Below are 14,311 nucleotides of genomic sequence, written 5' to 3' on the forward strand. Positions count from 1 at the left end.
TTCTTTCTTTCTTTCTTTCTTTCTTTCTTTCTTTCTTTCTTTCTTTCTTTTTTCTTTCTTTCTTTCTTTCTTCTTTCTTACCTATTTTTTACTTATTTATTTTTGGTGTGGAGCAACGAGATCACATTACAACTACGGACACCCGATTTGCAGATGTCTACCATCATTACCCTTTTGTGCCACTTTTGTACATTCTCTGCATATAAATGCTTCAGATTGCTTTTCTCTGTTTATTATTAGCTTCTTTTATCCAAGGCAAATCTCATTCTGTTATTTCCTGCTCATGCTTTTAAAGCCCTTCTGGTCCTAGGTATCACTCTCCCTCCTACCTGTGCTTAGGATGCCTGCCTGTTTCGTGGCCACTACATAATTCATTATGGGACTGAATTTTACCTCCTCTCCCATATCATGAGATAGTGCTGGAACCCAAAAGAGACCCAGCTGAAAATCATTCAGGGCTTTGAGCATTCTTCTCTATTGAATGCCTTGTCACTTATTAGGATCACTATCTTTGCTTATCATCTTTTTAGGCCATTCAAATACCTATACTAAATTCAAGGTGATGCAAATGTATCTTCAAGTTCCAATTCATAAGACCATCAAATCTCTTTATTAAATTTCAGTCCGGTATGCACCACCTTTTCTATCCAGATGTTCCATTGCTTTGAAATTCAGTTAAGAAAGAAACTAAAACAATATTTAGGACAGATGGTGAGGCATGATGTCTCATGGGGGAAAATATTATGGGATGGTTTAGATAGAATTGGATTTTTCCCTCTAACGTGTGCTTGGATTTATAATAGGATCTCATTATAATTAATATTTTCATAAAAATCTTTCTATTGTACAATCTGCTGAAACAGATTCAAGTCAGGTTTGTGGTCTCTTCAGTACAATCAATAACAGACATTCTGAAACTCCAGAAGAACTTTGTTAATTCATCTTTTACGAGCAGCAGCTACGAGAATGGCTTTGTCCTAAGAATCAGAGATGTGAATAGAAGTTAACACTGGAGACAGCCCAGAAATGTCTCAAAATCCAAGAGCTGTACATAGTCACCCATTCATTCATTCTCAAATGTCAATTACATAATATGGCGAGACAGTTTTCTTGATCCGAAAGAAAGGTGTGCACTTGGAAACGTGCTTCCGTGAAACCTGTGTCACATGGGGCAGGGTGGGGGGGAGAAACAATAATACATAAGATTTATTTTTAGATAGTGAATAATGGTGTGAAGGAAATACAATAAGATGGTATGTATGCTCTAATGGGGATGGAGGAATTGGATGTGAGCTTACTGTAAGTAAACAAGGTTGTTATTTGAGGAAGTAATATTTTAACTGAGCCCTAAATGATGAAAAGGAAGAGGTTGTGAGAAAAGCCAGAGAAAAAGTATTCTAGGTAAAATGAACAGCAAGTTCAAGTTCCTGGAGCCATAACAAATTTGGCTCATTTAAGAAATAGATGCATGTTGAACAGGGGGTTAACTGGATGGATGGATGGATGGATGGATGATAGTGAGCGAGGGGGGCAGTAGTAGATGATCAGCTAAGGTGGGAACTTGTTGACCGAGACAGACACTGAATCTCACCTCATGTGTTATGGGAAACCATTGAGGAGTTTTAGGTAGGAGGATGGCCTGAAAGTTTATGTTTTTAAAAGAGCACTCTGGCTGTGCTCTGGAGGAGGGGGGATTAGGAAACAGACCGAGGAAGCAAAAAGACTAATTCAGTGAGCATTGGAGAAGTGACAGTGGCCTGGGTTAGGGTGGCAGCGATGGAACAGAATATCCCGAGACAAAGGGTGTACGGGATGTGTCCATGGGCTTTATGTGGGGTTGGAGAGCAGTCTGAAAAAATGGGAGAGATGACTCAGACGGTTTTGGTTTGGCCATTGTTGGGCAATGTTGTCATTAATAAGATGAGGAGGAAAGGAATGTAAGGAGAAACCATTACTTCTGCTTTAGACATGATGATTCGTGATGCTTTTAAATAGATATTTAAGTAGAGATGTCACTGTAGGCAGTTAGGACTCGGAGAAGAGGTAATTTCTAAAGAAATGATTGAGCCATTGACACATAGATATTTTAACATTTTTATTATAAATGAGGACTGAATGATAGAATGTAGACAGATAGGAAAGGGGACCCAAGGCCTGGCCCTGAAGCCTGGCAGCATTTACAGAGATTTAGGGAAGCAGAAAACAGCAAATAAGTCTATGTGGGATAAGCTGAGAGCCAGAAAGAAATGGGATGACATGTGCCATGGAATCCATGAGAGAATGCTTCGGGAAGAAAGGGAAGGGCTACTTCTTTATATGCTTCAAGGCAGTCTAGCAAGATGAGGATTTTGATGTTATGGTTTTAGCCACCTTGAGGTCAATGGTGATCTTGACAAGATTGATTTTGGTAGAGTAGCAAGTACAGAAGTTAGACTGGAGAGAACTGAAGAGTGAATTATAGGTGAGAAGGTGGGCAATATAAGTAAAGATAACTCTTAATAAACTCTGTGAATCATGGAAAGAGAAGTGTGAAGTAGGAAACATAGAGGTAAGGAGATGTGGAATGAAAGGAGGTTATTTTATTTTTTAATTTTTGCATTTCTTTAACATTTTTATATAGGCCATATCCTGTTTTGCTGGTTTGGAAGGAGGGAATAGTGATGCAGGAAGGAAAGGGGGTCAGTTTGTGTTGGACAAGTAACAATATGAAAGAGTGACAGGTGAGGCTTCATGGAGCTAAAGATGTCTGAGTCAAATCTTTATGGGAGACTCAGGCAGAGACTAGCCTTTCAGGCTAAAGAAATAAGGACAGAAGCTCTGAGCTATGAATTCTGGGAAGAAACATTTGAGGACAGAGCTGTGGTTGGGAATGAGGATAGACAAGACAGTTGGAGCTAGCCTATGGAAGGATTTGAGTGCTAGGTGGGGACGTTCACATTTTGCAGAAGTCAACTAAGTACTTATTTCAAATACCATCATAGATAAATTGCTCATAGATTAATCACTTTAGGTTCATTACTCTTAGGAAATGAGGAAGACCCAAACCAGTTAAGAGAGTACTGTAAGGGCCAAGTGGACAGAGGACCAACCTGTCCCCCGGACGGTGCTCTCCATGATAGGCCTGGGTGCGGGATGGGAGTGTTAATGTGAGGCTATATCCAGATCCATCCTTCTTTTCCTAGTGCTTTCTGCTTGCTAGATGATGCCTGGTTGTCACAGTGGAACACAGGAAGGAATTTCTGGCTCACTTTTATATATGGCCAACCCTTGCAGGAACCAGAAACCAACTTAAGCTCCTCAGATTCAGTAGACCTAACCAGCATCTGAAACTTGTTAGCAGATTCATGATTCTTTAGAAGCCCTTCACCACCCTGTCTTCTGTACTCCGGACAGGCTGATCTGGTTGAGGAGGTTAAGGACAAATCCCAGTTTGAACAGAATTAAACAAAGTCAGCAGTGTGGGTTTGACATGAAGCCTTTGAAACATGGGCGATATAAAGTCCAGTCATTTCTGTTCCAGAGGAAACATATACCAATATTGCCACCACCATCTCCCTACCAAGCTTCCCCTTTGTAAACCTTTGGGGGTTAAGCACTCCAGTTTCCCATGTTCCAAGAAGCTATTATTTGGACACAAAGACTGTGCATTTTTTGGTCGTTTGTTGTTGTTTGGATGAATTGTTATGTGGCATGAAGCTTGTTGTGGTTGGACCCATCCCTAAACAAACAGCTGAATTTAAAAATACTATTTTTTCTGGTGTTTAAAAAAAATACGGAAAATAGTCATCATTGGACTAACTGAATATCCTAATGCCAATCACTGTTCCCTCAGCTGGAAATAGAAATGGATACTAATTTCTCAAAAGTTGACCCATCTTCACAGACAAGAAGTTTAGAAAAACTGGTAAATTCTACCATCCTTTGGAAGGTAGCCCATGATAGGAGAGCATGCATTCAAATTATTTGGTTACTCCCTGAGTCTTATTACTTATTACATTTCCTATTACTTAAAGCTGTCATCTGTAGAGTGTTTTTTTTTTTTCTCAATGGGCTAGAGACTTAGTAACCCCAATAGCTTCTCAGACTACTAATATTTGGACCACACCAGGGATGTCGTGAAAAGTGAAAATGGAGATTCCCAAAAGGAATATTGAAACTTGGTTAAGGTAACAAATTATTTTGTCACCAGAATTATATACCGAAAACCCAGTCTGGTAAATCGGCATGGTGTAGTAGAAAGGGCTTTGTGTTAAGAATTCAAGAACAATGATCTAGTCTTGACTCTACTAGAGACGTTCTCTAAAGGCTTCAGCAAATCACTTCAATTCCGTGAACCTCAGCTTTCCCATACAGGAAATGAAATCATTGCTTTCAGCTCCAAGATCATCATTGTTGTCATAGACCATTTATTGATCACCTGTTATGTCCTGAGTGCTTCACCAACATTTACCACTAGACTATAAGTTCCATGAGGTGAAGGTCATGGATGATTTATTTACTACCCTGGACCTACAGTTTATCACAGTACCTAGCACACAGAAGAAACTAAGCAAACATTTTGGGTTGTTATATAATCACATGTATTATTAAGTGATCTGAGCATGATAGTAAACATTCAATCCTTCAACCATTATTCAGATGAAGAAAGCAAGGTCTAGAAATTCGAAGTAATTTCCCCAAAGTCAAATAAATAGTAAATGGTGCACCTACTAAGCAAAATCAGGTCTTGTACCTCACTGCCCCCTAAGAGTATGAAAATCACAGGTATTCCTGCTCAGAAAAATCTTCAAAGTCTCTCCATTTCTAAACAGGAAAATTCAAATACCTCAACATGGCATTGCAATCCTTCCTTACACTGGCCTCAGGTCAGCTTTTCAGTTCATCGTTCCAGGACCCATCATTCTCCCGTGGCTCTAACCTTGACAGCTTCCTCATATACACACACATTGGTTGAGACTCATCCAGTGCTCATACTCTTCCCTTCACCTCCCCAAATTCTTTTCTTCCTCCAAGATGTTGCCCCAAATTGTCTTCTTGGGAAGCCTTTCCCTGTTTTCCCAAGCAGTATTGATTCTACCCAGAAAGGAGGAGCCTAGTCTGATGCGTCAGTGTATCCCCAGTACCAGCACAGACACAGAGCAGATACTGGGTAAATAAATACTGGTTATCAGGATTGATTCTATTCTCCAGTTCATATCAAGGAGTAAAGGTGATCTTAGCTGGGGATAATAATGACCCTCACTCCCGAATCTTCAGAAAGCTTTAGTGCCTCTTATTTGTTGCCCATTCATTACTGAAATGATTGCAAGAGGATTACTGCTTTCTTAGTCCCATATGGACATTATGGATATGTTTGTGAGACAGCCACTGTGGGTTTGTTTTAGAATAACTGCAATCAGTCCCAAAGTTTGAAGAAATTTTATAGCAAAGCTAGTTGACCTTTTAGACAAGATATGTCATTCCACTGGAAGAAGATACCACTGTTTTGATGAAATCTGGTTTGCAGTACTGTCATGGTATGGCTGGTAATCTCATCACAGAAAAGTATACCAACACCTGGTTAGTTGAGAACATGCCTAAACTGGTAATAATCGATCGTAAATATAATGCATCCATTGTTTTCATTTGTCATTCATCCACTCATCTATTCCTCGACCATTTGTCAGGCACCTCCTTCATTCTAGGTCCTGTGCTGTGAGTTGGGAATACAGGGGTGAGAGTCAGCAACTTTGTACCCAGAGATACCTTCTGCCTGCTGGGATAGGGCTGAAAGAGGGTCTTGTTCATAGACAGGTTGACCAAAGCTGGATGGGGGGAATCTGGGAATTGTGAGAAAGAGCACAGAGGAAGGTCATCTGATCAAGCTAGGATGGGAGTCAGTAAGAGAGAAGGGAGGATGGAGATAGCCTGCTAGAGGAGACGCTCTTAGCTGCATCTGAAGACCCGGCAGGAGTTTTAGCAAAGTGAAAAATGAGAAGTAGATCCTAGGCAGAGGAAACAACCCCTGTGAGGTCATGACAGAATGATGGGGAATGGCTGGTGTGGAAAACTGCAGGAGAGGTTCATTGTGGAGGGTCTTGTATGCCAACCTAAGGAAGATGATCTCCATAAGCAGGGAAATCTGTCACAACATTATATGTGAAGCATGGCATGGGCAGAAATGGATTTGGGGTAGGAGAGTTACTCCTCAAATCTGCTAAATTATCCCCCTATCCTGAGGAATACACATTATCTCAGGCCTTGTTTGAAGAACACATTAGCTTGAGTTCGTTTTGCAGTAGTCAATGGCTTATGACTGTCTGGTCTTCAAGATTCTTGAGCTGAGGGCTTGCGGAAATCATCCTAAGATCTTGTACTGAGCTAACAAGAGCAATTTACGTACCTGCTTCCTTTTCCAGCAATGAACTCTCTAGCTCTTTCTTTTTCATTTACCTCAAGGATTCTAGTGGTGTTGCAAATTCGCAATTTTCTAATCAAGCTAAGTTCATTAGTGTCACCCAGCTGGGTTGAAGTAGTTCCACTATAAGTAAATAGATTCAAGATTACCTGATGATCATGGACAGATTAGAGGCTTGAATCCAGGCTTTCTGACTTTAAGGACAAGAACTCTTGACAAAAGCCTAAGCCCCAGCCTTTGCTTACATGCCAAGGTAAACTCATCTCATTCTCCTAAGACTTGGCTCCACGCTCTCCAATAAGGGCAATAATGTCTGAGCATCTCAAATAGTGTCCTTCAGACAAGCCTCAGGAATGCAAAGGCAATGGCATTTCATCCTGATGCTCCAGACAGATGGAAAGTGAAAATTAAGTCAATGAGAAGCAGCATCATCTGTGTCTGTCCACTTACAGAGAGTCCATCTGCCTCAGGCTCCTGGAGCTGAGCGCATTTCTTCCAGAAGGAAAAGAAAGTAGCACAGGAATGTTCAGCTGGGGATGACAGACTTGGCAATGCCTGCACCCCACATCAAGTCTTTTAGCTGGATAGAGCAGTTTCTAAATGTGTTACTGCACAAGAGGGACTGAGTCTGAGACAAGGAGTTCTCTTATGTCAGGGGAAGAAGGGGTGAGGGGGGGGAAATCATACTGCCCAGTGCAAGCCCACTGTAAGCCAGTCACCAATGGCATCTCAGCTCCTTTCCCTCCACCCTAAGACCCTGTCTAAAGAAACTTCTCAAAGGGTGCAGAGTGTGAACTATGTTTGGACAGGAGTACGTGCACTGGGAGTGCTGGATTTGTCATTCATTCATTCAACAATTATTTGTTGAGTGCTCCAAGGGGTTATATGATGATCAGTGCTGCCTAGCTACTACAGGGAAGGCAGGTGCCAAGATAGTCATTTGACCTTGGTATTGATTTTAAACTCTTTTCACTATAACCTGCTCAGCTACCAGCGTAAAGTGTTCAAAAAGCACCAAGTAAATGGATGTAATGAAAACGGGAAGGCCAGTTTTGTTTTATTGTATTGTTGTTGCCGTCTTTGTTTTTCCTGGCCACATATTTTTATTCCATTTCTCGTTCTGTTCTCTACAGTGCTTGGGGCATGGGAGTAGAGAGGGAGAGAAAATTCCCCAGATGAAGACTGGCAGATGTAGCTGAAGGGCCCCCGGGACTCCAGTAGCAAAAGAAAATGAATAGCAGAGTCCAAGGATGTTATTTCAAAAAGTGGCTCATGGTAGCTTTGTCAGCAGAATCTTGGAGGAGAAACCAGGCATATTTATTCTCTTTCTCTCTCCCCCTCTCTCCCTCCACCACCTCCTATCTCTCTTTTAACTCTGTCTCTGCCTGCCTATCTATCTATCTATCATCTATCTATCATCTATCTATCTATCTATCTATCTATCTATCTATCTATCTATCTATCATCATCTACTGAACTACCTTCCCACTTATTTACCTGCTATGCCTACCCCGACCTCTCCTTCATTCCCTGGTTCTGCTGAGTCCCAGCAGACAGAAATATGGAGGTCTTAAACATAATCAGGGAGAAGTTAGCCCTCATGAGAACTCAGCTTTAGCCCCAATTTCTGCCACTCTGAGGTGTCTTTGCTGAGAATATGAATTAAGTCATCTTAGAGAATAGATCTTCTGTGATCTTATTATAATCTTACCCTCCCTGTCTTCATGTTGGAGGGGGAGAATGTGGTACGAGCAGTCAAGCGATCTTATCCTCAAAAGGATGTGGTTTCATTATTCTGTAGCTAGAGCATGGGGGCAGAGGGGCATTACCCTCTGAGGTATAAAAAGCCCAGGCTCCTACTTCTAGCTCTGCCACCATCTCCGTCTGTGATCTGGAAGCAGACTCCTTACCGCCTCTGGATCTCAGTCTCCCCTTAGCTAAAATGAGTGAAGTTGTTGGCATTGTGCACACATCATCTTGTGAAATAAGTGCAACAACACAGGGTAAATATATTATTTCCTCCTTTTCTTTTCTTGGATGAGAAAATAAAGTTCAGAGAGGTTAGGTTAGCTTATTTAAGTCCTATAATCCTATATATGACAGAGCTAGGATCTGAACCTGGCTTTGCCTGATGCTGAAACCTGTGCTTTTTGCAATTCCCTTGACTGCGTTTTGAAAGCGTAGAGTCTGGATTAATGGCTGGTCACTCTCGGATTGGGTCTACATTTTTTTTTTAATAAAATTTTATTTATTTACTTGACACAGAGAGAGACAGCGAGAGAGGGAACACAAGCAGGGGGAGTGGGAAAGGGAGAAGCAGGCTTCCTGCCGAGCAGGGAGCCCGATGCGGGGCTCGATCCCAGGACCCTGAGATCATGACCTGAGCCGAAGGCAGTCGCTTAACCAACTGAGCCACCCAGGTGCCCCAAAGATTTATTTATTTATTTATTTGACAGAGAGAGACACAGTGAGAGAGGGAACACAAGCAGGGGGAGTGGGAGAGGGAGAAGCAGGCTTCCCGCTGAGAAGGGAGTCCGATGCGGGGCTCGATCCCAGGACCCTGGGATCATGACCTGAGCTGAAAGGCAGATGCTTAACGACTGAGCCACCCAGGCGCCCCAAGGTCTACATTTTATTATATGTTAAGTTGGCCCTGTTCACCAAGAGGTTGGAGCTACTGAGAAGTGCTGAGTCTGTCTTCTCTCCATCCTTGAGCTGCCAGGCATGCTACTGGTCACTGGAGTCCTCAGCTGGCTCAGACTCATCCTTAAATAATTGAATTATAATGAATTGATTTATTCTGGCTCTTTTGATAGTATTTCACTATGTAAACTGTTTGCTGAAATAAACAAGGGATTTTTGGAGCTTGGAAGGGGTTCAACATTCTGTTGCCCCTGAATTCACAGACTCCTTTTTCAGATAGTCAGCATCCTAGAAATCTAAGTCTTAATTCTACTTGACCCTGGCTCTTTCTATTTGGTGGGGAGGGGATGCTGCACAGTGTTTTAAGTGAGTACTGATTTCACAAGGTGATTCCATCCAACCAGCTAGAAATAAATTGACCCCTTAGAAGAAGAATTTTTTTCTCTTGACTGTTATTCTAGAATGTACAAGCATGTTTATGTCCATGTCCTATGAGAGTTTTGTGGGTATCCTGAGAGGTTGTCCTGGCTGGGACAATCATTCCTTTCTTTTCTTTTTGTTGAAGTATAATTAACATACAATGTTATTTTAGTTTCAGGTGTATGATATATTGAGTCAACAGTTCTGTACATCACTCAGTGCTCACCATGATAAGTACAGTCACCATCTGTCACCATACAACATTATTACGGTGTTTAGGACCATCGTTTCTGTATTACAGATGGAAAGCCAGAGGCTGAAAGGTGAAGCTAATTGTGCAAAGTTATATAGCAAATCTGAGGGACAGAAGTCAATTCCTGATTGGAAATGGGGCTCCACTCTATTGTTTTGGAGTAAATAGGGGAAGGATGTCCTAGACCAACCAGTATCCTTTGGATGACCCTATGTTCCAATATGCCTGGGATGTTCAGATTTTCCCAGGAAATGTGCCTATTGCCTGGACATAGTTTTTAATAGCATCTCGATCACTAGTTTGGACGATGATTTTAAGCGCACTCGAAGACACGGCATAGTAGGGACCAGATTTCAAGAAGCTCAGTCTTCCAGAGGAACTGCAGCATGCAGATAGGATCGCACAGTTAAGTGTTAGGGTAGGGACCCTCATAAAATAGGAACCCACACAGGCAGGGGTATTTAGTTTTGCCCTAGAAGTATTGGGAAAAGAGCACAGACGACCTGACATTTGAGTTATTGAAGGATGGGCAGGGGGATCTCTTTCAGATGGCTGCATTCTGATTTCTCCTTGTGTTGTTCGGTGCAGAACCAGCAAGCCACGTGCATGGGTCCTGCCTCCTTGGAAGGCACCTGCCAACTCCACGCTTCCGTGGTCTGTGTCCTGGCCCCTGAGAATCACTGCAGCCAGCTGCAGCTTTAAGTTGTCCCACGCAGAAATCACTGCTGTGATGTGAATTACATGGGAGCCTGAGAACTCACTTGGCCTTTCACTTTAACCACCAAGCCCTGAGGAGCATAGGCCAGTAGACAGGAAGGGCTCCCAGAGGCCCAGCACGCGGACCCTCTTATCTGCTCGAGTCCAGAGGGGGAAAGGGATTTGTCTTAAGGAACAGAGCAGTTGAGTTACAGAGCGGGGACTGAAGCCAGCTCCTCCGATGTATCCGTTCCTTCCTCATGTGACACTGGGACTCTCTTCGGAGCTCAGTAAACCTGTTTGCCACTGTGAAGTTCTGTGGTGTCGGATAATGTACCCAGAACTTGGAAAGTGAAAGCCTGAATTTGAAACCAGGATCTGGCATGAACACACTGTGTGACTTTGGGTGTTATTGTTTTTAAAGAGTTTATTTATTTATTTGAGAGAGAGAGAGAAAGAGTGCATACACATGAGTGGGGGGAGAGGCAGAGGGAGAGGGAGAAGCAGACTCCCCGCAGAGCAGGGAGCCCGATGCGGGGCTCGATCCCCAGGACTCCGGGATCATGACCTGAGCTGAAGGCCGATGCTTAACTGACTGAGCCGCCCAGGCGCCCCAACTTTGGGCACGTTATTGAAGACACATGGGATCTCGGTGTCCTAATCTGGAGGACTGAAATAATTAAAATAATAATGCCTTCCTCACAAGGTGGCTGTGGGGCTCACTTGGGGTATAATGAAGTGTTGGTGAATCTGTGTGTGTCCAAACATATATAGCACAGGATCTATGCTCTAAATTTTCAAGTATGCATACACTTAATACAACCGTAAGCACAAAGTTAGCTATAAGTGCGATGTTTTACATCCTCTTGTATAACTGCAACTGTATACCCACTGAACAGTAACTCTCAACCATTTCCCCCTCCCCCCCAGCCCCTGGTAACCACCATTCTAGTCTCTCCTCCTATGAGTTTCACTCCTTTATATTCCTCATTCCAGTGGAATCATCCACTAGTGGACCTTCTATGTCTGGCTTATTTCACTTAGTATCGTGTCCTGCAGGTTCATCATGTTGTCACAAATGGCTGGATCTCCTTTTTTAAGGGTGAATAATAATCCCTCGTGACTACTGATGATGGGCATTACAGTGCTGATGATTCTGCTCGTCTGATCCCACCACTGTGGATTTCAGCTGAGACCACAGAACAAATATCTATCTGTTCTCTCCCTTCTCTGTCCATCTCCTGCAGATGAACCCAGCCGGTGCTATTTCCATGATGGTGATGGCGTATGTGAGGAGTTTGAACAAAAAACTAGCATCAAGGACTGTGGGGTCTACACGCCCCAGGGGTTCCTGGATCAGTGGGCATCCAATGCTTCAGTATCGCATCAGGACCAGCAGTGCCCAGGCTGGGTCATCATTGGCCAGCCGGCAGCCTCCCAGGTAAGCTCCCAGCCACGTGTGACATTTCCTACAGACATTCTGCATCTCTGCTCGGCCCCTCCGGGCTGCCCTCCTCAAATGTAATGTCACTGGTCGTGGCCCCCTGACCATATCTCTAATCAAATGTAATCCTACGACCTCACAAGTACCATTTGTCAGGGATGAGACAATGGGATGGTTAAGTGCAGGGGACATCAGCATAGTAGGGTAAAGCCTGTCCTCCTGTTTCTCTACCTGTTATAATTCATATTTGGTGAAGGAATTCCATTTTGGATATGCCGCTGGAATTCAATGGGTTAAGACTAAATTCTTTTTGGGGAGTCCTGCTTTATTTGTTTGGAGGGGCGTGCCAAGTTGTGTGCTCTTTGAGCACTCACCTGTGAATTAACTCTATCATGAATTTGCTGTGTGACCTTGGACTAGTCTCCCCACTTCTCTGGGCCCCATTTCCCCCCATCTTTAAATTAGAGGGTAGTTGAGCTTGATGATCTCCAAGGACCTCCCCACTCTAAAAAGCTGTGACTCACTCCTCAGTCCCCTAATGCACTATTTATGTTCCAGGATTCTTGCCCCAGGGGACTGCCAGTTTAGTTGAGGGAACAAGAGATTGGGGCCACCAGCGCTTGTGTGATTCTAGGGATGGCCGTGCTGTCCCCAGAGCCCCCTTTCCAATTATCCTGCTGAGCAAGCACCTGCCTTCTTCCGAGACTCCCATTTCCCAGAGACACGACTCAGTGCTTCCAACCGCCTGGCCTGGTGGCCATCTTCAGAGGCCAGCCTGCTCCTGGCCTTGCAGATGAGTCATTATTCGCAGCCATTCCTCTCTCATATTGCTTCCCTGACTCGGGGTGGGGGGTTCAGGTGATGTCTAGATGAAAGAGAGATGTGACCTTCCTCTGGGGCCCAGTGAAAATCCCTGGATGAGGTACAAGATAGGTCCACTTCATTTATAAGTCGCAGTGTTTATTTGGCCATTTTTTCATTTGTCTGTTTGCTTGTGTTTACATGCATTAGATTATTTATGCGTTTGCATTTGTTTCTGACTGCCCGAAGTCGGGTGGAAGGGAGTCTTGTATAGTGCCAGCCTGGTGAATGAATGCATCAAGGAATGAATGAATGAGTGAGTAAGTGGATGTCTAGGGTTCATCCTCCCCGTGCCACCTGTGTACTTGCTGAATTTTTCTTTGGTTGCACCTGTCACCTTGAACCCGAATTACCCAGGTGCATGTCTTGCTCTCCCTAGGCTGCTCATTCTTGGAGAACAGCTTTGAGTTACATTCACTTTTGCCCTCTCATCTTCAAGCACAGGCCAAGACAAGACTAGGTGCTCCGGAAACATGTGTTTAATTGACTGTAGATACTTCACGTGCACACACGCACTTGTGCACGCACACATGCACACACACACACTGCTGCATGCAAATGAGCACCGCCAAGAGAAGATACTGGGGCATTACCTCTCTGTGGCATAGAAGGTCCTGCTCGGGAACAGCAGGGCTGGCCGGCAATAGAGCCAGGAATTCCCAATTCAACACTGGCAACGGGTTCTAGAAATGTTTAAAAAACATCATTCAAACAAGGGAATTAACACACTCAGAATCTCATATGAGCAAGAGCTGAGGCAGCAGCTGTGTTTCAAAACCACCCAAAGTGTTATGGCTGCTAAAGTAAGAAAAAAGAGAGAAGGAATTGTCCAGCCTTAGCATTTGAAAGGAGAATTCACGGGGCAATTATCCCAGCCTTTTAAGGAGGGGCTGTCAGGAATTATGGGTGATTATCTCTTCCTAAACAAAAATCCAATTTCAAAAAATCATTATAAATACTAGCTCTTCGATCTACAAAGAGGAGATGAGGAAACAAAATCATCCTATTGAATTATTCATTGTAACCAATTTTATTTTAATGAAATCGACTAGGTTCCATTACTCTGGGCTTGGACATAATCTTTGTTACAAGGAGACTTCAGCTGTAACTAAATTTGCCATAATGAGATCAGCTCACTGGAGAATACAGGGTCAGGGGAGGGGATGTGTTGCTGGCTGGGTGCAGGGCCAGGCAGGCAGCCTGGAGGGCGGCAGAACAAAAGTCTCCTGAATTCCCCCACTGAAAGCAAATGCCTAGAAATCACTCACGCACTGCCCCCACCATGCACACGCACGCCCGTCCACGCGCACACAGACACGGAGCCCGCGTGATTCTAGGCAAGGTGTTCCCTGGAGGGTAAGGGTGGGTCCCTTATGACAACAGAGAAGAGGAGGGGGACTATAACCATGGCCTTCATTGTTACCGTGTGCGCTGATTAGAGGAGGTGCTGGTTAATTTTCACCCAGTCAGGGCTTCCAGTGAAGAGGTTGATGGCTTGAGAGAAGGAGCTGGGAGGTTCTTAGATGCACCACGTGCCCCTCGCCTTCCCCCAATGCAATTAACTTTTTCCTTTTTCTTCTTCCTCTCTTTCTTTTTC

General features: G+C 43.7%; 1 protein-coding gene across 1 annotated transcript in view; it reads left to right on the forward strand.

Moving 5' to 3' along the window:
* PAPPA (pappalysin 1) overlaps positions 1-14,311 on the forward strand; it is a 253,181-nt gene that overhangs the window by 149,051 nt on the left and 89,819 nt on the right. The window contains exon 11 of the mRNA XM_044920426.1: positions 11,657-11,850. Coding sequence (XP_044776361.1) covers positions 11,657-11,850 — 194 coding nt within the window. The remainder of the gene's footprint in view (positions 1-11,656; positions 11,851-14,311) is intronic.

Source organism: Neomonachus schauinslandi, chromosome 13 (assembly GCF_002201575.2).
Source record: "Neomonachus schauinslandi chromosome 13, ASM220157v2, whole genome shotgun sequence".
NCBI lineage: Eukaryota > Metazoa > Chordata > Mammalia > Carnivora > Phocidae > Neomonachus > Neomonachus schauinslandi.